The sequence below is a fragment of the Nelusetta ayraudi genome, unplaced genomic scaffold, assembly GCF_046127955.1.
Source record: "Nelusetta ayraudi isolate G7.1 ecotype Tasmania unplaced genomic scaffold, CSIRO-AGI_Nayr_v1 ptg000042l, whole genome shotgun sequence".
Taxonomy (NCBI): domain Eukaryota; kingdom Metazoa; phylum Chordata; class Actinopteri; order Tetraodontiformes; family Monacanthidae; genus Nelusetta; species Nelusetta ayraudi.
This window is the reverse complement of record NW_027466092.1, coordinates 14,435,403-14,461,360: the sequence shown is the minus strand read 5'-3', so window position 1 is coordinate 14,461,360 and position 25,958 is coordinate 14,435,403. Positions and strand designations below refer to the sequence as shown.

Here is a 25,958-nt window from a genome sequence, read left to right as displayed (position 1 = left end):
TTCAAAAGATGTAACTATTTTGTACATTCTGTATTGATAATAATAATAATAATAATAATAATAATAATAATAATAATAATAATAATAATAATAATAATAATAATAATAACTTGTGTTGGGATCGTCTTCAAACGTTGCGAAACAATCGCTTCCGCTTTCGCGAAGCACCAGCCGGAAACGCGCATGCGGTCTTGAACGTCCCCCTGGTCCTCATTGTGCAGCCGAGGAAACATCGCACGGTTTCGACGACGTTGGTATGAAATGGCAGAAACTGCCCGAGTCACGGAAGCACAAAGATTAGGCTACGTGGAAGCTACGCATGTATTTCCCTATGGCTTCAGTCTGCTAGTGTGAAGGGAAACGGGACTGTGTCCGGAGGAAAAGAGGATTAAGGAGGCGTTTTCTCTGTCTGCCGAAATAAATAAAATAATAAACGTCCGGGTTGAGGCAGCACACGGCAACTGCGGGTCGACACTGCTGGAATTAACTGGAGAGAGGTGAGCGCCACTGACACATTTCTTGTCTTTTTATACGTATTTGACTTGTTTTTGTTCACTGTGTCGGAATGTTATCAAGGGGATGGTCCGCAAACTTCCGCGGGTTTTCTCACGTCACTGGTGAATAGGTGTTAGTTACTGAAATATATTGACCACAACAGGCGGCACGGGTCTGGCCTAACTGGGAAAAGACGACCAGACTTGGCTGACTGGGAGGCTCGGCACTTTAACCTACTAGTGTCAGGACTAGACACACATTAGCCATGCTAGCAGTGCACGCTGCCCACCGGGTAGTGTTACAGCTCGTAAAACTAGTGAAAGGTTCAGCTATAACGCCGTGACCTCCGGGTTGTTGCCACCTTAAGACGTCTTCATGTAAACAAAAATCACCTACTGGCGCCGCTGAATACACCCTGGTTTTAGCTAGCAGCGCTGACATGTAGCCGCTGGTGTGATTTTGTAGACGGCTCTTTTGGCTTGATCGCTGGGAAGACTCGCTTTCTGCCGTGAAAACCGAGTCGATAGGTTTCCACATTAGCAGCGTGCTTGTGTGAATACACAATCTGCTCTGAGCACATTTAGATGTCAACATTTTGCCACATGCTGGGCTCTGATTTGTATAGTTGTGCGATTTGTTTGTAAAGATAAAATCATTGATGTGACAATCTATTAGCTGAATCTAGTGATACTGTGACGGTGGTACATGACATTATCCTTTTTCATTTCATAGCACATAGCGGTTAACGTATATTAACCTTAAAATCACGTTGGGCTGAAGTGGCGAAGATAAGCTGAACAGATTTCTCTGATATCATATTATTGCATTACAAAGACCAGTAAAGTGACCCAATGACATGAAATTGAATACAAATATATGCCATATATTTGTTGTTTGTGTATTTGTTAACAATAGGCATTTGAATTCACATACAGGTAGAGTGCCTCTCCACTTCACTCTACAGCCAGCATTTGTCCTGACAACACAGTTCATCCTCTAAAGATGCAATATCAAGTAGGACAGTCAGGAAACGGTAATCGATATTAATATTGTTTTGCTTTTTTTTTTTTTTTTTTTTTTAAAAAGCATTAGATACATTTAAATCTTACACTCTAAGCGTTTAAAACGTCAGCCAGGGGTATCCAAGGTTGACAGTGACACAGCTCACAGGACTCTACCGGAGCATGCAAGGTGCTACCTGTCCATAAATGCAGCTGTTGTCATGTGTGTGTGGTGTGTTGTGCTCCCTGCTCTCCTGTAGGTTGCTTGGTAAATTTGGTAAGGTGGGGTTCTACACACAAGCCAGCCACAGCGGACGTGCTTAGCCGCAGCCAAGCACCAGGGAAACGTGACTCCTGCAGAGGTTGCCTGCAGAGACGTGATAGGCACTCCTCAAATAACTTGCAAACATATCGAGTATGTCTACGTCCTCTCTGTTAGCTTTGGGCTGGATGACCAGGAAATGATTCAAATGTTTCTTCACAGGGTAGATTTGAAAGCGTCAGGGCAAATTATTGAGGTTGATCTTGCCAACTGTCAGAGGGGAATGTGTTTCAAGGCCACCTCTCCATTGTTACTCATGTGCTTTGATGTTTCTAAGATAGGAGATAAAATATTAACATATACTGCTGGAGAAATGTCAGATTTTTTTTTATTTTTTGGTAGACAAAGTCTGTTTTAAGCTGAGGCATTTTGAAAAGAAGCCAAACCTGCGATAGGATGATTGTGGTCACTTGTTGCTGCCTTGCGGGAGGTGACCCAAAGGCATGTGAGTGGTCAAGGTTAACTTGTTTTCCTTGCCTTCGTAAAAGTAATCATTTATATTTTTTTTCAACGTCTTGTTTTTGCAGCGCAAATTTGTTTCCTGCTTTTACAGATCTTGCCTTAGCTTTAAGGATTTACTGCACCTTTACCGCAGACACTATTACCATCAAGTATGGCCAATACAATGTCCAGTAAAACCTACCATTAAAAAGCCAAATCACCATCATAACTGTCAATATTGATACAGGCTTTACTGATGTTAATAGTTTATAAACCTGGCAGAAAATTCTCATTCATGTTTCATTGTGTGGGTCATGTTATTTAACAGTCCCAGGCAGCTTACTGTGGTATTTGCTGGTGTCTCAGTCTGTGGCTCTGTTCTCTGCTTCATGCTTTATTGGATGATGATGATGATTAAGGTGTTAAAATTAGATCGTCGTATCTCCCGTCTTTGTTGCTGCAGGATTTTGACTTATTTAAGAGTTGCATCACTTTTCCGCTCAGTGTCTGCTCAACCAGTCCAAGATCCATTCATCCGCCGGGCAGCCAAATGGGCATTTGCATAGGCAAAGTATTGTTTTGACATTTGGGTCAACAGCTACCGTGTGAAATTTCAATTCCAAACGGCCACTTGATAAATATTTCACATTCAGTGTTGCTGATGGTGCCATAACCACCAGCAGGAATCTCCAGGACTTGGACACTGACGCTCCTCACTAGTTTGGGGCTATTTGGCTTTTGAATGACATTTCATAAAACATTGAAAATGTACTCAAACAATTCAGAGGGGAGCTCAACTTGACCTCCTCTAAACTTCTCTAAACTTCTGTTTTCACATACGTTCACTTGCTCTCTAACAAAGTGACTGACCACAAAGTGTCCGAGGAGTTTATGCGCGATCACCAGCAAACGTTCTGGTTCAGTGACAATCAGGGTTGACCGATTCACTTGAATATTGAAGGTATGCTCGCTGTGTGCGCTGTGAACAAGCACAGACTTGTAGCCGCCGTGTGAGACTGGCGGACTCGGAGCGGAGACGCCGCTGTGACAGACAGCTGTGTGGGACAGACTTGGACCCATCTAGGCAGGACCTGTACAGCATGACACCTCCTGACGCATCTGTCTCATCTTTCTCTCTGGGAAGCTGTCAGTCAAGCTGTCAAGCTCCAATGTTTGGTACGCTACAGCTGAAGATATGAATGACCGGCGGCTGCTGAACATTCAGGTCTGAGCGGCAGCCGCTTTACTTACTTACTACTTTACTACTTGTATTGTGTTCCTGTTGTACTGCGCTCGGTGGAAGATGTAACATTTTTATCAAGCTGTAAACAATCCTGAAAAACCTTTGCAACTTTACCTGGAATAAGGGAGAAAGTCATGCAAGGCCTCGCAGTTAAGTCCAACATCAGCTCAGACATATTCCATAGAGGAGAAACATGATAGCACACACACACACACACACACACACACTGTCCCCGGTGGCCTGCATTAAGTGACATTTTGTGAAAAGCCTGTACTCAGTGTTTCTGCTCTCTTTGCAGCCAGTGGCTGCTGGCGAGTCCACTCTGATATTTTTGCTCCTGCGTGTTGTTTGACATTCAGTGGGAGCGTAAATGGGACGCACTGCTTGCTTTGCGACCTTCACTGGGCCGAGTGCTCCAGACACGCGATCGGTGCCACCCAACATGTTTGATACGTTGCGATCCACAGTCCTCCACTGTATCCTCCTCCCGCAGCCGCTGTAGCGCCTCCCTTCTGCTGTGCAGGATTTTACCCACATTCTCTTGTGCGCTGCCAAAAGCATGAATTCTACTCAGTATTCAGTTTTAATGTGAAGTCATAGCATTCTGCCTCTTGAGAGGGTTGTGTAAATGACGGGCGTGCAACCTGGAATAGCAGTTCAGTTCAATCTGTTTGATGGATGTTATTGTGTTAAGAGACGCTTGGTATTGCGTTCTAATGTGCCGGTGTGTCATCAGCTTTGGAAGACTGGACCTCTGTCACCTGCTGGCTTTTCTAGTTAACCTGGGAGACCTGTGGTTTTCCTCAGTGTGATGTTGTAATGAATGAAGTCACACTGCTTCAATGTGAACATGGGAAATGCCAAATGATACCACCTGATGTTTACTCTGTTCACTGCCATGACGGGACTCTGTTTAATAAGCTGTTTTATGAACAGATACTGAATGTGTTTGTTTTGTTTTTGTGCAAACATTCAGTGGTTCCAGCTTTTTGAAGCGGATATCCCACTGTCATTTTCTATTGGAAACTGAACACCTTGTAATTAGTGTTGATTCATTTGAGTGTTGACCGTGTAAACATGTAAAGACAGCCAAGCAAAAAAAACAACACTGCAGACAGGAAATACTTCTTAAATATAAAGATGGTTAACCGTTTAATGACTTTACATTGTAGAAAAAGACTTAGAGGATGGAACATAAAACAAAGAAGTCAAAAAGAAGTCATCAATTATTATTCTCTCCCAAGTAATGCCTTTCATCCTACACAAAGCCTCCTCTCTATGTCTTTGCTGCTCTGCACGCTTTTGAAGGTGCGATCAGCAACGTGCTCCTCCACGAGAGTGCAGGGCTTGGCAGCGCGGCGAGATAAAACAACCCTCATCCTCCTCTTCATCCTTGTCCCTCGGCAGCAGGCTAAAGCCAAGGTTGCCCAGCCGCAGAGAGAAGATGACAGTCAGAACTAGACAGCAGAGCGCATGGAAGCAGAGAGAAGAGGAGACAGGATAAAGAATGGATGGGGGGGGTTCAGCAGTTTTCTCCTGCGTGTCCCTGAACCCATTCCAGCTGTGCCCATTTAAAGTTAAAGTCCCGGTGATTGTCACATCCTGAAGGATGCAAAATCTCTCCTCCAAATTTAATTGTGGACTCAAAGTTGATCATCCTCGCAAAGAATATTTAAAGACAAACAAAAAACCCTGATTCAGTTCGATTCTGGGCCTGGGACCTTTCTGTGTGGAGTTTGCATGTTCTGTCTGTGTCTGCTGGGTTCCCTGCGGGTTCTCCTGCTTCCTCCCACACTCCAAAAACATGCATGTGAGGTCAATTGGAAACTCTAAATTGTCCTAAGGATAGGAAAACCAAGATGCTTTTATTGTATTGTGAGTACACACTTTTATTCATGTATTTATGAGAAGCATGTCAAGCCTTTACCAGTATAACAAAATAATCAATCAAGCCAAATTTTACACCCTGGAGCTCTAAAACTGTCCTTGCGTGGCCGATCGTGCTCTCTGTTGTGTAACATTTACGCCTGGTGGTCTCTCTGTTGCCCTGCAACTAACAAGAAATAAGAACCCAAAGTTTGAAAAATGGCCAGAAGCAGGAAGATGAGCATCACGACGGGGAGGTGGAGGGTGGGGGCGGGGAAGACGAGCGAAAGCCTTGTGGGCAAACGGACAGTGAAGGGAGGGCAGGCGGGCCGCCAGAGGTCACCATGGTCCATGGACAGCTATCACCACAGAGCCCAGCTCCTCAGCACAGCGGTCCAAATTCCTCTAATGATTGCTCGTCCTCGGTGCCAGCTCACTCCCCCCACACACCGCCTCGCTTCAATCAACCGGACCTTTGGGATTTTTGATGCGCTCCCAGTTGTCATCGGAGGCACAAAGCTCCCCGGACGGTCCTGCAGGGAGCCTGGCTGCCTGGAGGCTCTGCTGGACGAGGGACGGATCCGCTTCCAGGAGACCATCGCAGCGTCGACACGTCACGCACTCGGCCCCTCGTGCTCGTGTATCCAGTTAATTGAGATTTCCGGTGTGAGTGCTTCATTAGGTTGACTGACACGCTGTCCTCAGCGGGAGCTTCGCTGCAGCCGCCACACTTCACTGTCGCACCTTCTCCCTCCAAGCTCCCTCGCACGCCGTCTGCACTGTGTTGATGTGCAGTCATTTTGTCGCTATATTTTTTATTTTCACATGAAAAGTCTGATTGTTTTTGAAATGTGCTGGATGCTGTGCGGCTCTGATTTTGTGTTGGCAGCCGTAACTTTTTTGTCAGCTGATGGTGTCCCGATCCGTGCAAGCAATAATCACCAATACTGCGTCCGCATTCAGTTGCTTTGCCAACCATAAATTTACAAGATGAAGAAGATGACGCCTGCTGATGTCATTTGTTTGCTGCAACTTAGAGCTTCCCTTCATATTGGAGTTCTCTGTCCGGCCATGCGTGTTCTTTAAAGGTCCAAATGTGCAGAATTTGGCTTGGTGTAGGATTTTTGTTGTTGCCCTAGGGCAACTGTAGCTCAGGAGGTAGAGCGGGTTGTCCAATGATTGAAAGGTTGGCAGTTCAAATCCCGCTCCATCCCAGTCTGGACTGGAGAGCGCTCCATAAGTGCTGTCCATTTAGCGCTACCCTTAGAATGTTTATCTTTGCATTAGAGTACAGCTATTTTTTTCCCCAAAGATTTAATAATATATTATATAGCATAGCATATTAGCCTTCTGTTTACACCCTCACACAAAAACTTTGCTGTCATTGATGCTTTGTTGGCTGCTCTCTATACATGGAGCAATAAGGGTCGCTGTGAGACGGGCTTCTATAAACATTTCACACACTGGACCTTTAAAACCTTTCAGGTTCATACAAACAGCCATGGGGACAACCTTCAAACATCTGGCCGTGTGCAGCCAGGCTGTGTCTCCACAGCGGAGCTCCACGCTGACCGCTGATCTCCTGTGGCGTTGCAGGTCCTGCGAGGAGATCTCCACTTGGATGCCCAGCCACACGGTTTGCCTCCAGGCGCCACGATGAACCGGAACAAGCGCGAGAAGGAGTACTACAGCATAGATGTGGGCGATTCAACGTTTATGGTCTTAAAGCGCTACCAGAACCTCAGACCCATCGGATCTGGAGCGCAGGGGATCGTCTGGTGAGTGTGAGACGCCTCGCTGCTCGCCGCGCGAAATTGACGGGCGCTAAATCACACAGATGGGCTCAGGATTTAGTGTTCTGACTCTGCAAGCCGACAGCTGTGCGAGAAAGGCAAAATATTTCAAGAGGGGAGGGGGGCTTGGAACATTTGAGAAAAACATCGCACACCTTACAACTTACCGTCTGATTTTAAACTTTCCAGCTCAGCGTACGACCACAACCTGGAGAGAAATGTCGCCATCAAGAAGCTGAGCCGGCCCTTCCAGAATCAGACTCACGCCAAGCGGGCCTACCGGGAGCTGGTGCTCATGAAGTGTGTCAACCACAAGAACGTAAGAGCCCAGATTGTCTTGTTGTTCCTATAAAGCTTTTTAAAGGCTGGAAGAACTTTGTAGCGTTTGTGCTTCATTTGCGGCTGTGTTTTCACTTGGAAATATGTTTCCCAGTCCACTTTGGTCAAGAAGTGATGTGATGACTGCATTTTAGAGCAGCACTCAGAAGACTAAGACTTATTCTCTGTTTTCTTTTTTATTTATCAAATTGCCAACAGGGCCGCTGCCCTCAAAAGACCTGCAGAAAGAGAGAGAGAGAAAGAAAGAGAATATACACAAACCATTATTAACTGATCAAAATGTGATAATATAGTTAGGAGCACCTTTGCTACCCAGTAGCAATGTTTTTATTTTTTTCATCTTATTGTTTTGTTTTTATTTTTTTAACCTTGCAACATCATCTTGTATCATTAATTTATTTCTCAGCTGATCTTTGATGCTGTTGTTGGCCATGAGATGTTGCAAACCAACTCTTCAACTCCCTTTTTTATGTAACTTCAAACTAATAATTGTTTTTTTTCTCCCCCGTTTTTGTCTTTGACAGATTATTGGCCTATTAAATGTGTTCACACCCCAGAAGACACTGGAGGAGTTTCAAGACGTGTGAGTGTCACTGATCACAAGAACATCTTCTCACTGAGTGTCTGCGGGTGTCTCAGTGCAGGGCGGAGGCTGCTGGGGGCGGGGCCTGCTAATAAACGCCATGTAAGACGTTTATTAGAAAGAACTGCAGGTGGACAGATTCAGTTATTTTATTGGAAAGTGCTTAAAAGTTAGCCGTGCACGTTACCCCAGAAACAGGTCAGTGATCTCAGTCCAACCTCTCATAAAAAAGGACAAAAAAACAAACAAATGTTCCCCTTTTTAATCCACGAGTTAATTCACTAGTTTAGGGTCTGCATGTTTTTGCTGTGTGATTGTGAAGCTTTTTGGAAGAAGGGCAACAAAGGAAGCAGCTTCCTGGATGTGCCGGCATAAAACTGGCTGAACCGAGATGTGGTTTCACAAAGTATGACGGGAACAAATATGATTTATGCCATCCTGCAGGAGCTGCGTGTGTGTTTGCGTGTGTGTGTGTGTTTGCGCAGTGCTGTGTCTGCTTGATTGGAGCTAAAAAGGAAACCGGACAAATCCTGGCCGCAGGGCTGCGAGGCTGCGAGGCTGCGAACACTCAGGAGATGGAGGACGAGGCCTCCATTTGTCTCTGCGCTCGCGTACCTGAAGGCGTCGTCGTGTCCCATGGAAGTGGACAGATATTTCTAAAAATATCAGGTCTAGAGCACCATGGTCCCCCCCCCCCCCCCCCCCCCCCCGCCGGTCCAACGCTGAGCGTCTCTGCGGCTCCACGGATTAGCAAGATGTTTTCTCTGCTCCTCCCTCGCCTCGGTCCCCAGCGCAGGAGGGTCGGAGGGAGCCATGACGAAAGCAAGCGCCAGAGAGCACAACATCACGGCAGTAACTCTCTTTGTCACTTCCTAAATGCCACGGTGCCCAGCGATGATGCGTTGGCGTTCAAACAAGGGCTCGCAAATCGGGAAAGTTCACTTTCGGGAAGTTTGGCTCACCAGACACAGTGGCGTGGAATACATTGCGGCGGTTGAACTTTTTCTTCTTTTTTTTTTGCTAAATCCAGTCCAGGCTCCTTATTTTTTTTCCCCCTCCCTCGTCTGTTTCCCTTCAGGGGGCGCTGTAGCAAATTGATTTGCATGTTTAATTTAGCGCGCGCTTATATGCCGAATGCCTCCTGACACTTGAGTTAATTTGGGTTTGAGCGCTGGCACGCAGTGAGGGGAGGTTGTGGGGTTGGGGGGAGGGGTGGGCACTTGGAGAGCGTCCCCTTGAGGCGCTCTCAGCACCCTTCTGTTTTTGGTGCGACCTGTCCAGGATGACACTCGGAGCCTCCCAGTCTGTCTACCTCGAAGCCACTGTCACAGTTCATCCAGCCAATCAGCCGATAGCTGGTGTCTGTGTGCGTGTCTGTGTGCGTGTCTGTGTGCGTGTCCTCCCTCCTGCTGTCTGAATGCTGAAGCCTCACTGGTGTCCCTGCAGGTACCTGGTGATGGAGCTGATGGACGCCAACCTCTGCCAGGTGATCCAGATGGAGCTGGACCACGAGCGGCTGTCCTACCTGCTCTACCAGATGCTGTGCGGAATTAAGCACCTGCACGCCGCCGGCATCATACACAGGGTGAGAGGCGGGTTCGGCTCCAAATGTTGGGTGTCGTGGCAGAAAAGACAAAACATTTTGTCCAAAAGTCCAAGTGAGGGAAAAAAAATCAGGTTCTTTCAACAGGTGAAACTCAGATCTTTGTCTTTGCATTGGAGCACAGGTATTTATTTTTTCAAAGATTTAAAAATATATATTATAGCATAGTTAACCTCCTGTTTACACCCTCACATTAAAAACTCTGGTCTTGGCTTCCTGCTGTCATTGATGCTTCCGCGTTTGAAAGCGAAGACAAGGGAGTCTCAGAGGGAGCAGCCGACACCTGACAGGGGTGTGTTGTCACTAACCTGTGAGAGGCATGAGCACGCTCTGTGACATCACAAGGGGTTCATTTCAGAACTGTTTGTTACAAATTGTAGCACGCAAATGCAGCAAAGGTCGGACTTACAAACACTGGTCAATTGGAATTTACATAACCAGGGACCTTTTAAAGTTGAATAGTTGTGGGAATCAGAAAAATGCAAGATTCAGATTCATCTCATTTGTTTTGCTGTTTCACTGTCCTTCCTGTGTCTGCTCCACTTTTCTGGTTAACTAAAACAAAAATTCAGCTTTTGTTACATTTGGCGTTCCGTGTGGAATGAGAGAAAACAATTTTGGGGGTTTTGTAGTGACAGAAAACAAAATTGTGGACAGTCCCTGGTTTTCTAGCAGCAAACCTCAGAGCCCCCCCCCCCCCCCAACACACACGCACACACACACACACACTCACTCGCTGTGACGGCACTCTGTCAATCAGCCCCCAGTGGAAGTCTCTGCAGTAGATTAGCGGCGCTCCTCCTGCTCTGCCAGCCAGAACTAATGGAGCCGGGGGCGGAGCCAAAGCAGCCCCGCTCGCGTCGGCGCTGCATCGGCACGCGAAGCTCTCATAAGGTGAAGAGACAGATGCAGCGTGAGTCATGGATCAGCAGAGATTCTCTTGTTCTTCTGGGTTTTGTCTCAGTGATGGAACGTCCCCAGTCATTTAGATGGGAGGGGAGAGAACAGTGCATGTGTTCCCTGACGTCCCCCCCCCCCCCCAGGACCGTCGCGCATCATCGCTCTCAGTATTTCAGAGTTTGCTTGGTTTTTGGTAGCAGATGCACCCAAGGCCCCATTCACACCAATACGGGTTTTTCCTAAAAACACACAAACACCTCTGCAGCTCAGCCTTGCGTTTGCACGGAAACTGCGCAGACCGAACGCTGCCATCTGTGGCGTTGGTGTTTTTAGCGAGCTCCTGCTTCTTTAAACACCACGTGCTTCACGTGTTCTTCTTCTTTCGCATTCAGGGAGTAAACTGGTGGTGCCACGCCAGGCCTGGCATAGGTACTACACCGTATCCAGTCGTCGCTAGCGTCTCCGTGTAAACATGTTTTTTTTCCACCGTTGAGCTGCTCCTCCCCTCGATGGCGGTAAAGTCCTCCAAAGGAGGAAGCTGTTAGTTATGTAACACTTCCACTCATCAACTGGAAGTGCTGGTGATGCCGCTGGGAAATCATTTCTTCTACTGGATGAAGGATGAAGGGTGAAGGATGAGTCCGTCAAGGTTTGAAGCAACCCTCTCTCTCTCTCTCTCTCTCTCTCTCTCTCTCTCTCTCTACCAGGACCTGAAGCCCAGTAACATCGTGGTGAAGTCCGACTGCACGCTGAAGATTCTGGACTTCGGCCTGGCCAGGACGGCCGCCACTGGCCTGCTCATGACGCCCTACGTGGTCACGCGCTACTACCGCGCCCCCGAGGTCATCCTGGGGATGGGCTACCAGGCCAACGGTGAGTGGGTGCTGCAAGGGGGGGGGTTGCTGCCCGACCTGCCGCACGGCCCTCTTCCACTGGGATGTTTTTTTTTTATCCCCTACACAACAGCACTTCATGAACGCACAACACGCACAGCCACATTCACCAGACTCACACACTCACACACTCACTCCCTGTTCCTGTGACGCTGACACTCAGAGTGGAAGTTGTGGGGCTGTTTGGGAAGCTTCCTGTCTGGAGATTTCACTTCCCAGCATGCAGTGGATGCTCGTGTTTGCTTGTCTTTTATTAAAGGTTCCTGTCCAGAGCGCCCTCTGGTCTGGATTATTCAAAAAACAATATCATCACCGGCATTGTAAATGTTGACACTTGTGCATGTTTGAGCTCACTCACCTGTTTTTCTCCCTCTTGGATGACGGCACCACAGTCGCAGTCTCCCTGCCGTGTGTGGGATTGGAGATTATTAAGAGCTCTCAGATGAGAGGTGCTCAGCCAGGCTCCAGAGCTGCTCCCACTTCACTTCTGAGCACTTTTTAAATCCAAAGGAACAGCCAATGAGCTGCAGTCCCCCTCTGGCTGGCTGAGATAGATCGCGGCTAAAAGAGTCGCCGTCGGCGCCAGCGACATGAACGGTCTCATCAGCAAACTGCCTTCCTTGTTGTCCACGAGAGGCAGCGGCACTGTTGTTGCTCTGACTACACCATCCAATCGTAGAGGAGGAAGTCACCAGATTGGTGTTTTATTTTCATTTTTTTTAATAAAAGACGTCAGGTTCCTCCCTGACTCGCGGATGTTGTGGACGGAATCTTGCTTTTTGGAGCATGGCCTCCTCCACTGTGAGGACCTTGAGATTCACCTTCTCAGATGAAGGTTTGAATCAATGGCCCAATTCAGACACACTTTCAGGTTGTTGGTGGCCAGCTGTACTCATGGATGCTCACCTTTGTGTTTTCCCTTTAAACCATAAAGCTGCGTAGTTTGAAGTAACATTACATTTAACATTGACAAGCAGAACTCTATATATCACCCGTTGTTACAGGTATATTGACTTGTATTTCTCACACTAATTCTTGAGCTTTAGCTCTGCGGAGGAATTCTAAATCTCAACCTAAATCTCAACCATCCTCTCTTGGCTCTGTTTTATTTTTTTCCTCCCCTGCTGACTTGTTTGCATTGTGTTGCTTATTGTCTTCTCCCTCCTCTTTTATGCTGCGCACATGTAGTGGATATTTGGGCTGTGGGCTGCATTATGGCAGAAATGGTTCGCCACAAAATCCTTTTTCCTGGAAGGGATTGTATCCTTGAGCTGCTCGCAGCAGTTTCCCGGCTCCTCCCACAGCAACCGAGAGCTCAGGCTCGACTTCGCCCAGCGTCGGCCTCATCGAGCAGGTGGCGCAGGGATCGGCGCGCTCTTGACCAGCTACACGTTTTCTTTGTGAGTCAGCGGACCGAGCACCTGCTCTTCCCCTCTGATAGTCTCACGTGACTCAGTTGAGGTGAGCTGCAGGCGGCCGCTCCGAGCAGCAGCATCGTATGCAAAACTCACAACGGTGACCGTTCGCTCTGCCAGGTCTGAAAAATCCAAGTGCACCAACTGCACTTGTTTTGCATGTGTTTTTATTGCTGCCACAGAAGAAAAGAAAGAAGTGTTGCGTGTCCTTGGTAAAGTGGTGAGATTATTCAGTAAACAGGCTGCAGCAATATTCTCATCCTGTGTTTCGGCCTGTGTTGACTCCTGGGAGTGACTGAAATGATGACTTGTGGCTCCACCATGTTCAGAACCACATGGTGGAGGAAGTGTTTAAACACAACGCTGCTCCTGTCCTGAGGCACAGCAGCTCACCCAGTTGCATGCTGGTCATCTTTCCTCATGCGTCACACACACTTCACCTGGCACCGCATCATGCCTCCCACCCCCACCCCCCACCCCCATCCCATTTTATGTTTGTTTTGTCGAGAGTTTTCTTTTATTATTTATATTATTATTGTTGTTGTCTGTTTTGCTTTCTCTTGGTTTCTTTCAGTCCTGCATGCTAATTTGTGGGTTGTCACTTCATTTTTTCAGTTGATGTCTGGTCTGTTGGCTGCATCATGGCTGAAATGGTCCGGGGTAGTGTGTTGTTTCCAGGCACTGATCGTATCCTTGAGTTGAACCTCAACCCTCCCCCCTCCCCCTCCAGCAGCCATCTTGTGTCATAACCCCCTCGTCTAACATCATGTGTTCACATCTTTAGTGCGGCTGTGGGGACAAAAGCTGCAGAACTACCGCAGAACTACCATGGCCACTAAGTGAAGAAGTTCCTGTGTGAATCTGTCACGCGTGACAATTGTCTTTGAATTAAAACCAAAACACTTCCTGATAGTAGCTGGCGTGAAGCTTTAAAGCTGCCAGGGCCTCAGTCAGGCAGTTTCTTCTCATCTTTAAAGCGACTAAAACACAACCTGCTGCTGATCCAGGCTTCGTTCCATTTAGTTTTAAAAGAGCCACAAAGTCACACAAGCTCCGCTGCCCTAAAGGGAACTTCACCCTCAACATATTTCTCCTTGATTGTGTCTGGGCTGCAGGCAATTTGTAGAAATAAAAGACCCATTTGAGCCGGAACCTCTTCGCTTTTACAACTTTAAATCTCTTCCTGTGTCTCCCCCCCAACGGCGGGAAGTCCCCTCCTTGTCGTTCATTCGGCTCTAAAGATGTATTGGGTTGTGAACAGGCCTCCTTCTATGTGTCATTCAGGCATATTTCCACATCTTCCATCCATTTGTTTATGTTTGATTTTATTTTTATTTCAAAACAAGAAGTCTCCAAAAACAAGTCCCTGCAAGTGCACTTTTGTCCTCAGGTGAACGTGAACATCCGGGTCATCTGGGCTTTAAATGCATTGTGAGATTCTGCCTAATTGGTTGATAAGGGGGCGCACATGCTGCGGCACAGTTCACCACAGAAGTCAAACCAGAAATGTGGTGTGGTTCTAGGAGCCGCAGCAGCTGAGACACCCTAAACCCCCCACTAAAAAACCCAGAGCAACTCCTTTAGTCCAGCTCCACGGCGGTGCTGCTCTTCTTTCCCTTAACGCTGCTCCCTGAAGATATCGACCAGTGGAACAAGGTGATCGAGCAGCTGGGGACGCCGTCCCAGGAGTTCCTGTTGAAGCTCAACCAGTCAGTGAGGACCTACGTGGAGAACAGGCCGCGGTACGCTGGCTACAGCTTCGACAAGCTCTTCCCGGACGTCCTGTTTCCCGCCGACTCAGAACACAACAAGTTCAAAGGTAATGATCAAAATGTCAGTAATAAAAAGCCTCCTCTTTTTTGCAGTGGAGAAAATAATGAAAAGCAAAGAAGGAAGAAGAGTTGTCGGCCGTGTCCGAGGCATCACTATACAGTCCACTCATTGCATCCCACAATGCATCGCTAAAAGTAGTGTACAACCTGTACAACCGATGGCAATATACACAGCAAATCTTTATTTACATTTAATTATTATTAATTCAGTAGTTTTTACCACCTGCTGCTGGGAAGTTTTCATAATGCGGCCGCAATGATGTCATTAACGGCACCCAGAGTGTCCCTAAGTTGTTTTTTATAGTTTGGCTAATGAGTAGCACTATATAATTACATTAGCTACATGGAACTCGCTATATACTCCCAATATAGTGATTGGAGAACAAGTGGGTGATTTGGGACACAGCAGTGGTGCAGTGGTTTGTTTTCTTTTTCTCCCCTCGCGTGGTGTCGACATTCAGCCTCACAAACGGCTGCTGACAGCAAAAAAAAAAAAAAAAAAAGGAAAGTCAGAGTGACAAATCACTTTTTCAGCCGCTGCATTTAGATGAAGCTTATTGCCGGAGCCAACAGCTCAGGGCCGAGCAGTTTACCACAGGAGGAGGAGGAGGAGGAGGAGGAGGAGGAGGAGGAGGAATTATTCACCTCCAGTGTTCTCTCGTGTGAGCCGAGGAGAGTTTTGGAGGTGAACTGCTGCGGGATGAATAAAGAGGCAGGAGTGTAGAGAGTGACTTCACCTCACCTGTGTGTATACATACATATATATGTGTGTGTGTGTGTGTATATACTACGTGTACATACATATATACATTTATATGTGTGTGTGTGTATATATGTATATATATATATCATTGTATTTATTTATTTATGGATATAGTAGTTCAGAAGGTGCATTGGTGGTGATAAACAGTGGACGATTAAAGTTCAGCCTTCCCATTGGATGGCTCTCATTGTTCTAATTGGCTGCAGTAAGTTTAAACAGGTTCCCCCTCCTGACACTTGCTGCCACCTGCTACAGGCTTCCTGCCCTTAAACTCGCAGCAGAGTTCACTGTATTGTCAAAGAGGGTCTCACGGCCTTGGTGGACTTGAACCTTGACCCCTTGACCCCTGTGACCTCTCCCTTTGCAGCGAGCCAAGCCCGAGACCTGCTGTCCAAGATGTTGGTCATTGACGCGTCCAAGAGGATCTCGGTGGACGAGGCGCTGCAGCACCCCTACATCAACGTGTGGTACGACCCCACTGAGGTGGAGGCGGTACGTTCTCACTGGTTACTGCATCCGTTTCTAAAGGGGCCCTGATCAGAAAAGACTTGACTTTTTCAGCTCTCCAACATATCTTTTTGCACAGCAAATGACAACTGCGGTTCGCAATTGCTCGACTTTCCGTGTCACAAGTGGAGCTGATTATCAGAGTGAGCCTTTGCTGACAGTTTTTTTTCAGGCATAGTGTGTGAAATTCTGCCACCACCCAGTGGTCACATTTTAAATTGCAGTGCTCTTTCACTCCCCCTCCCTCTGCCGAGCTTGCCAGGGAACTATGGTGGCCTGCGTACCTAAACAAAGGATACCATCAGATCATCCAAGTGCCTGAAACGTGCTGTCAGGCAGCTGGATTGTCCACATCAGGCTTCCTTAGAAATATGGTGGTGCAAAATGGCAGCTAGCTGGGAACCAGACCCCGTTTGCAGGTAGGGGAGGGGGGGAAGAGCCAGAGACAGAACAGCCTCTTCAGCTGGGTTAGAGAGGCCTGAACAGCTTGTGTAGGAGCTTTTAAACCAAACAAACCTTGCTTAGTGTCGAATGTAGACCACCAAAATGAATCTATTCCATCTTGAATTGGCCACAATAGTGCCTCTTTAAAGTGTGTGTGCTTGTGTTGATTTAAAATTGAATTCAGTTTACCTCCTCACAAACACATGCATCAGATCAGCTCTAATGACTGATTGTCAGCATCCACTCGGGTCTGTCTAGCTTTCCTGTTTCGACAGCGACGCTCGATGTCAATGAGCAAGAAAACATTCTCAGAATGTGGGACAACTGGAAGATAATTTGCCTGTTGTCTGAGTCAGGAACATGGTGAAAACCAAAGAATAAAATCCCTTTGACTGTGTGAGAATGTCCAGATTTTCTCCAACACACACCTTCCAAGGTTCACGCCTCTTCAAAGACACCATTGAAAAGAACGAGCAGGAGGTTACCGCCCAGTCCTGTGTGACTGTTTGATGACTTGCTGCCGGTCGACTTCTTGTGCATACACGACTGAGAGAGACAATCATCATATTTTCTACGTGTTGGTGGAGACGAGAAGCTGCTTTGTGCCTCTGCATGTGGAAACCTGTCGTGTGAATGTGTTGATTTGACTGAACTGAACCTTCAGTCTGTGGCCTTCAGTCCCACAGCCTCAACGTGTTTCTGCAGGTTCAGACTCAACTTTGTGTGTGTGTGTGTGTTTCCAGCCACCCCCGGCGATCACAGACAAGCAGCTGGATGAGAGAGAGCACACGGTGGAGGAGTGGAAAGGTAGGAGAGATAGCAAAGCAGAACTGGCAGGTTGTGTGGCACTATGTGTGGCTGCGCTCTGCGTTGAATCCCTCTGATTCGCTCTGTGTAGACGGGGCTGCTCCTGGATTTTCTTTTCAAGGAGAAGTCAGGAGAGTTTGATCAACACTGTTTGATCTGAAATGATTTTGCAGTTGAAATCGCTTCAGAAACACCTGGACTGTGTGTCTAACTCATTGTTTCATATGTACCTGTTACACAACTTTAAAGAAACACGCTCACAAAAACAAACACCTGTGGTTGATTTGCGATGGAAAAACCAGTGACGTCCATGTGATTGTGACTCTGTCTGTCCCCGCTAAACTGTGTGTCCCCGGTTGCAGAGTTGATATACAAAGAAGTGTTGGACTGGGAAGAGCGGACAAAGAACGGAGTCATCAGGGGACAGTCGGCCTCCATAGGTCAGTGGAGTTTCTGCACTTCGGTTTCCAATCTGTGGAGTTAACAGCAAAAAACTGTTTGCTCGTCAACAACACCTGTTTCCATTCAGTATTTAGCACGGTGGCTGTGATTTGAAAAAGACTGATACGACCTCCAGTCAGCATCCAAACTGAAGTCTGGATCAGAAGTGGGTTTCTTCCTCATGTGCATAAAAGTGCTTGATGGAAATGCACTAATTGACTCAGCTGAGCACAACTGGACTGGCGCCTGAAGACAAGCGAGTTCATTGTCTCCATTAGACTCCTCATACATGCTGGGCTATTAGCGTGCTTATGTTTAGCACTAAACCCGAGTGAGGAGGCCATTATTAAGCAGGACAAGGAGTAACTGCATTAGGATCAGCACCCATTAAACTTCCAATGTGCCACTTTGGTGTTTGAAGACTGCTTTATTGCACTGTGATCCAACCCGTCCCTCTCAGCCTCTGTCTTAGTTCAACCTCATTACGTCTTTCCCTTGCAATACAATATTGAGCGAGTCCAGTAACGACAGTGGCAGACTGGGACAGGACCAATAACTCGTTAGCTAATAAGGAACAATAGTTAGTTGACTAGTAGGGACCAAATGCCACCTAGCAGCTGCGTTTCCATCGCAGTTCTTTGCAAAGTAAAAGCAATATTTCTAAAATTTTGACAAAGCACAATTGCAATTTGCAGGTGTTTCCATTGAATGGTGTGTAGCGCATAAGTCGTAATTGTCGGGAAATGTCGACCAGCGAGACCCCACTGTGAGGAGGATGGAGGAAGGAAACATTTTGCCATGAATCTGAATTTCGATGTTGTTTGCTGTCTAGAATGGTTGTGATATTTTCTCTCTGATTACTTGTAAATAAAACATTGCGTCTCCTCCTCCGTCTAAACATCCAACGCCCCGTTTTCACTTGCAGTCAACTGGTCTCGTCCGCTGATTATTCATCCTTTTGCGACGTGCCTTTGTATTGATGTGTCTGGAAACGGAGCTCAAGAGAGCGTGAACACCTGGTGCTGATGTCTGAGGGGTTTTTCAAAGCTGAGGTGTTTCCATCACCAGGTTCTTATTGCAACATGTAGGTGTTGCGCAACCCTAGGGGCGATGGAAACGCAGCTCGTGATGTTGTCTGACCACAGGCTCTTTGTCTTTTGTCCCCACAGCGCAGGTGCAGCAGTGAGCCCCCCCCCCCCACCCCCCCCAGCAGAACCACGCCTCATCCAACCTGATGGACGCCGACTGCAGCCTGGGATTGGCCGGCAGCAGCGCCACTGCTACAGCCACGCCCACACTGGGCTACTGCAGATGACCATCACCTCCCTCCCCCTCCCCGCAACCCAGCCCCTCCTCCCCCCCCGTTCGACACTGGCCCCTCCCCTCCCCTCCCCTCCCCCTTCCCTCGCGTCTGCCTTCCTTCCCTCACCCCCGTTGTCTTCAGTAGCCTAGCGATTAGCCGCTTAGCTGTTTAGGAAATATTTGATTTGTGAACGGACAGATCTTTTTATTATTATTGTTATTTTTATTACAGTTTTAGTCATTAAAAAAAGAAAGAAATCAGGATTTCTCACGTCTGAGTCCTAGCTGTAATTAATTGTGGCATTTTGTTCTTTTGTAAGCGTAAAAGATGTGGAATAAGACAAATTTATGGTTTCACAACATTTTGGGTTTGCGAGGGTTTAAAAGGCAAAGAAATGTGTGTAAAATGTTTAAACGTTGATCTATTTTTCTGTTTGTGATTCTTCTTTCCTTCCTTCCTGTCACTCGCCAGCTTGGAAAGCTCGCATTGTAAATGTCCACTGGGTTTGTACAGATTTGACAGGCGCTGATGATCGCCCTCTGGTGGCCTGGATCTGATCAGAGGTGGACGAGGCTCCTCTGCTTGAGTTCAGCCCACGCAGTAGAATCATAATAGTCCAAACTTCACTCTAAAGCGTCTCTGTGTTCACCATGTGATGATTCATTGAACCTGCTGCTGTGGAATGTGATGATGGCTCAGTTAACTCCCCCCCCGCCCCCCCCATTCCCCCCGCAGATGGATTAGAAAGTGCTTTAAAGGCGTCTTGTGATTGGCTGGAGCGGCCCGTGAGTCTTTTTTTTTTGTTTGTTTTTTTTGCGTTTGTACTTTGATAGGAAGGTTTTTGGTTTGAAGGTTTTTGGTTTGGAGGTTTGGAGGTTGAGGGTTCGAGGAAGTTTCGCCGGCGCTCCGACCGTTGGAGGGTCTTTTTCTTTGTATTTTTGTATTGTTTTGTTGGGAAATGCAGATTTTGCGTGAGGTGTTGAAAGGAGAACGAGCTGGAGTCAAGTAGGGGAGGACAGACGGGGGAGTGGATGTGGATGTTGGATGTTGGAGCAGCCTGGTGGCCGCCTGGTGGCCGCCCCTCACTGAGGGACTCTCGTCCATTTGGAAATTTTGAAAGTGATTTTTTTTCTTCCTTTCTTTTTCTCTACAGTTGGCCAAACTCTTTTTGTGTACCGAAACATGCCTGCAGTTGTAAATAGATTTGAAATATATATATTATCAGCACAAACAAAACCAGAGTCAGAAGAAACAAATTATTCTTCCAATATGCAATAATTGATCCCTTGTTTTTTATTGGGTTTTTCTTATTATTATTTTTCTCTCATTTGTCTGTGAAGGGGAAGTGCCTGTTGTTGGTCGCTCACTCTGCGCAAACTGGGAGGGCGTGGCCTCAGAACGCAACTGCGCTGGTTTCCAGGTCAAATCAGCGAGCGTCTGATTGGGATTCACTGACTGATTCGCTCACGGCTCACGACTCTCGACTTTCTTTTCATTTGAGGTTCACTTTCTGTCTTGTTCTGGGCTGCGCTGCGTGAGACGGACCTCTGGGCGGTGTCGGCTCGGCACCGAGACGCTTTTCTAAAGGTCTTCCACCAAAGTGAGAGACAGACCGCCCTCCGCCGCCGCGGCTCCGGCTGCTCGTGGTGTTGTTGAGGTCGTCGAGCGCTGCGGCTCAGCGTCGCGCAGGCGCAGTTTGAAGTCGGAGGAGCCGCTCGCTCGTAGTTCGTCACTTGGAATGTTGTCGCTGTTCACTGGTTAAACCGTGATCGACGTCAAATCAAACTCAAGGGACGCATTAAATATCTTCAGCTGCAAGAACAGCAACACTTTCAACAGCGCTTTAAAGGTCCCAGGCCGCCCTCCCCCCCCCAAAAAAAAAATAAATAAAAAGGATTTTCATCTGGAGCAGCTTTGTTTAATTGGTCATCGGACAAAAAACAAACTACAGGTCACATTTAGCCCTCTGTTTGCAGCCTTCAGCCAAATGTGTCAAACTACACCCTCAATGTTTAGTCGGAGTTTGGAAGGAGGAGCACCTGGCTGCAGCCGGCTCAGGCATCAGTGTCCCTTTGTGACATCACAAGGGGATTGGATTTCCCTCAAGCTCGACTCTAGCACCAAGTAAAGGTTGAGTGAACGTTGCTCCTGCTGACTTCATACGTCGCTCTTAAGATACAAGAAGTAAGTAGAAAATCTCCAGCCAAGCCGATTCCCTGTACGATGGGGGGGCTTTGAGTCCTGCAATGCATCATGGGTGATGTAGGCCTCTGATGCAAGACGCATAGCAGCTAATGTAATCTCAAGATTTTCAGATTTTTCTCTATACATTATTCTGCTTGATCAGAGTTAGACTGCTGCTGCTGCTGCTGCTGCTGCTGCTGCTGCTGCTGCTGCGGCGGCGGTGCACAGGAGGTTGTTTTCTCATCGTGTGGTCTTGGCCAGCGTGGCTCTGCTGTCTGACTGCTTTGGTGTGGATGAGGTCGTTATTTAAGAGCAGGGCTGCTTGTTGATTTTCTGCGTCTTCTTCTTTATTTTTTTTTAAATCCAACTGTGGACGTGCGCCACTCGTCACTGTGGTAACTGCGAGCTGTTCTGATTATACGCTCATATATACACACAGGTTGCACCATTGGAAGTGACCCTGGTGCTTGACTGAGCTGGTACAAACTTCAGTGATGAGGAAACATCACATCAAAAACAAAGACAAGTATCGTGATCATCGTGTCAGACAGCAAAATGTATTGAAACGGAAACACTAAAGATTCTGACCTTGACACATGCAGTATATTTACACATATGTACATGTACATATATTCAAATATACATGAATATGAATACATAAAGATGGCGGTATTTGCTGTTTTTTTATGATATACCTTTTTTTTAACTGATCACTTCAAAATTGTCCTAAGATATTGTTCGGTGTTTGCTGATTATTTGTTCATCTATGAACCTTAAAAATTGAATTATCATCTTGCTATAAATTTTATTTATCTTTTTTTTTTTTTATTGTATTACCTTTTTTGTTTGTTTGACCTGATTTGCTGTAGTCACAACGAGCTGATAGATTTCATGTCCGATAGATCAACACAATGTCCCAAGTTTTGCTGTTCAGCAGCGCAACCCTCAGTAGTTTGTAAGCTAGCTTTGCTTCACTTTCTTGTAGCCGGCGAGCACCGTCACAGGTTCTCGCTATCTTCTCCAGTGGTATCCAGCGGTCTCCAGTGGTCTTCAGCGGTCTGTGGCCCAAAAAGGGAAACTTTGTTCGCGAGATTTCATCTCAACACAACTAGCTACAGGATGTTAGCGCTGACTTAGCCAAGCGACCCGTTTGGCTCAGTTTGAAGATCCTGGACAGTGAAAAGTCTGAGACTCATTAAGCTCCCCCTAACCACCTCCCCAGCAGGAAACTACAACTACGTGATTTCCCAGCCATCAAACACTGTTGTTCAACGTTAGATCTTAAAGCCGACGCCACCTCCCTCTCTATCTCTCTCTACCAACCCTCTCTCTCTTAGAGACCATTAAAAATAGCCGCCCACTTACTGAATGCTAGTGCTGTAGCAGCTTAGCCGAGGTATTAAACGCAAACTGCATTTGAGGCCTTTACACACCAGATGCACCAACTGCAATGACAGCGGGGATTGTCAATTCAATCCCCAATGCAGACTTGTAACAATGTCAGCTGGGGTAAAATCAACTAAACAAAACATTGGGAGCCCTTTTTCAACAAGACTCTGACGGGAACAGCGCCCCCTACATACTAGAGGTTTCATCTGTACTGTGTGCCCTGTTTGGGGTTCATCTCAGGACAGATTGAAAAAACCCATGTCTGATTAATAGAGAGATATAAAACCATTCATTCCAGTGCATTGGTGCGACGGTTTGAGGGACTTTTGAAGTTGCTGCTGCTGCATCTGAAACGACAGAAGCAACTCAAAATCCAGCTCAACCTTTGCCCTGCTTGGAAATACTCCCATCGCCCAATCAGCACGTTGAATTTCTAATGGACGTCTGCGATTGGGGGAGAAAAAAAAAAGAAAAAAGAATGCGTCTGGTGTGTAAAAGCCTCTCAACCTTCTCTGTTTGTGACTGATTGGAATAACAACAACATAGCATAAGCGTACAAAGGCTTTGTTCAAACTGTGTAATTGAATAGAGACAATAAAGAAAAAAAACTTGGTCTCTTTCCATTCACCCTGTTGGCCAGGCCATCTCATGACCCAAGATGGTGAATCAGGAAACAAACCGACACTTTGCTGTGTGAAGTGCTCTTAATTTTCTTCCCACGACGTTTAGAAGCTTTCAATTGGAGTTTTTCTGTTTTTCATTTTGTCTCATGTCCTGGGTTGTCGTTGCTTTTACTACATCGATATATAATTACTGCATCTCGCAAAAAAGGAGACCTTTTCTGATTTAAAGTCGGCTTTGATGAACTACCTCACGCTGAATATTCTGCCAGTTCCTGCATTCTACTTTGTCGCCTGCAGAATTAGCTATCGAAGACGTGTGAATAACAGATTCCATTATTTATTTATTTGAAAGTGTACTATTTGTTGGTTTCAACAGACTTCTAGTTTTGTACATTGGTGTATACTTCAACTAGAAGTAAGAGAATTTGTTCTATGTATTGTTTGTTTTTTTTCTCCTTTTTGTTTTGTTTTGAATCTAAATGTGCAATACCTTCAGCAGACTGTGCTAGTCTAGTATGTGATGGGCGTAGCCTCTATTCGCTGTATCCTGAAGGTAAAGAGAACTGTTTGGTACTGTCACTCCACCTTTTCCTTTTTTTTAATGAACAAGATCAGTTTTTATTTCTGTGACTAATTGTTTATAGTCATGATGTTGAGTGAATCCCTCTGGCCCGCCGAGACGAGCCCGCTAGCCGACGTCCCACCACGTGGCCAGCGGGTTCCGAGTGCGGTTAAGGGAAATAATGTTAATAAACACAAAAAAGACAAGTAAAATACCTACAAGAAATCAATATATGTATGGTGCTGGTTTGTAATGTTTGCCAGTGGATCCAGCCATGCAAGTAGTTATAAGGATTCCTGGATCTGCGTGTCTCAAAAAAAAAAAAAATGCAACCAACAAAGAGTGCACTACTAAATGACATGCACTGGGATCTGATGATGCCTCCTCTGGAAAAAAAAAAAAAAAAAGAAACAAAAAATATGTACTGCAAATAAATGAAATACACATTGATCAGTTGGTGTTTTTTTTTGAAAGTTGAAATTGCAGTCAGGTCTGGATCTGAGTTGGGGTTCGGGTTGGAGTTAAAAAGACTAGCATAACTTTTTTGTGCATGATTGAGGTACTACTACAACTCTGCAGTCCACTGTCAAGACTGACTCTCGTGGGAGACCCAGGTTTCGATTTCTTCCCCAGGCAACAGAACTTCTTAACGATTTTTCAGAGGTACTTCTAAACCCTTTGCATTGAACCATGCAGGATAGCTTGTTGGCTTGGACTGCAGACTGTGGCACAGGGATACCTGCGTTCAATTCCTGCTTGAGGAAACTGAAATTTACCTAAGATTTTACTACAAGATTTTTTTTTAATTTCTTTTTATGTGTGTTTGAGCTACTTGTATAGCTCAGTAGTCCTCTGACAAGAGGGGTGGATTGCTTTGTGGGTTAGACCACTGGTGGGAGAGCACCTATTCGATTCGACTTGTTCCAGGTGACTGGCGACTTGTCCAGGGTGTCCCCTGCCTTCGCCCTAAGACAGCTGGGAGAGGCTCCAGCAGACCCCCGTGACCCTGAGCTCGGGACTAAGCGGGTATGGAAAATGAATGAATGAATGAATGACTCTGTTTCATGCTCAGATATCATAGAACAGTCCTCCCGGTGAATTTCGGACTAACCCAAGCAGCAATTCAAAAAAGAAATTTGGCGGGGAGGAACAGAAAAAAAAGACCATCAATTCTAGTACAACAATCTTTTTTTAATTTTTTTTTAAATGTTTTTATATATAGAACATTGATTTCTGCAAGTACTGGAAAAATTTCTTCATGAGCCATTGTGTAAAAAATAAAAACAAGTGTACTACAGATATGTATAGGGAACACTGTCTGTTAGGCTTAAAGATGGAGTGGTTTGAGGTTGAGGTTGAGGTTAAGGTTACGCTTAATGCTGAAATTAAGGTTTCAGGGTTCCTCATGTGCTAGAAGCCCCAAATTTGACATGGGTGTGTCTTGGGGGCTACTGATGAAAAAGCAAGTGTTCCGATGTCTCTAGGACAAAGTTGACCTTTGACCCTCATAGACTTGCATGGCGTTAGGGTTACTCTTCAGGCTGAAATTAGGGTTAGGTTAACGCTTATGGCTGAAATCAGGGTTAGGGTTAGAGTTTGGCTTGGAGTGGGGATTAGGGTTGGGGCTTGGGTTATAGTTAGGGTTGTTCAGACAGGTACGGGTACCAGGTGTCTACGATGTTTCATTGACGATTTACTCACATTTGAATTCTTTAGATTGAGATGAATGGCTTTAGGGTTAGAAAAAAATGGCTTGTAGACAGGAACTGGCTCCTGTTATTCAGATGCACCTGACACATCACACTCAGGGAGGAAAAATTCCAATCTCAATATTAAATAACTAAATGTAATTAATGAAATAACTAAGTACAAGTTTAAATCCAGACATTAACAAATGATTACTTTACATGTTATTGAGCTGGCTGCAGATGCTGAGATGTCCTACATTAAAATGTAGACATTTCCACCATCCTAGTGCAGCAGTGTTTTCAGACAGTTTGAACAGAGTGTGAATGAAAGGAAAACAGTTGACAACTGAATTTTATTGATATTAAAAAAATGTCATTTTTACTTCTGAATACTTCAGTACAAAGTATTGAATAATTTAATTGGTATACAGGTACACATATAAACCATGAGTCTAAACAGCGTTAAGTGTGGGTGAATCATAAAAGGTGTTGGTGATGAGCTGAAGCCAAACGATGCGGCT

At 46.1% G+C, this 25,958-nt stretch overlaps 1 protein-coding gene across 2 annotated transcripts; it reads left to right on the top strand.

Annotated features, from left to right (window-relative positions):
• The first annotated feature begins 198 nt into the window (after positions 1 to 198).
• On the top strand, positions 199 to 24,199 carry mapk8b (mitogen-activated protein kinase 8b). 2 transcript variants are annotated; one of them, XM_076034714.1, is made up of 12 exons: positions 199 to 497; positions 6,965 to 7,146; positions 7,351 to 7,480; positions 8,025 to 8,083; positions 9,530 to 9,668; positions 11,294 to 11,459; positions 12,668 to 12,739; positions 14,531 to 14,713; positions 15,857 to 15,981; positions 17,184 to 17,247; positions 17,610 to 17,687; positions 18,858 to 24,199. In XM_076034714.1, exons 2-12 carry the CDS (start codon positions 7,025 to 7,027, stop codon positions 18,872 to 18,874), a joined length of 1,155 nt encoding a protein of 384 aa, XP_075890829.1. In that variant the 5' UTR covers positions 199 to 497; positions 6,965 to 7,024; the 3' UTR covers positions 18,875 to 24,199. The 2 variants fall into 2 exon arrangements, with proteins under 2 accessions (XP_075890829.1, XP_075890828.1); XM_076034713.1 differs by lacking the exon at positions 12,668 to 12,739 and adding an exon at positions 13,510 to 13,581 and having other exon boundaries at positions 202 to 497.
• Positions 24,200 to 25,958: the final 1,759 nt, after the last annotated feature.

Excerpts from the sequence above, each read along its gene's own strand:
- mapk8b (XM_076034714.1), top strand. The coding sequence starts at position 7,025 with ATGAACCGGAACAAGCGCGAGAAGGAGTACTACAGCATAGATGTGGGC. Across the intron at positions 9,669-11,293 it reads CCGCCGGCATCATACACAGG|GACCTGAAGCCCAGTAACAT; the intron begins GTGAGAGGCGGG and ends TCTCTCTACCAG. Across the intron at positions 15,982-17,183 it reads ACCCCACTGAGGTGGAGGCG|CCACCCCCGGCGATCACAGA; the intron begins GTACGTTCTCAC and ends GTGTGTTTCCAG.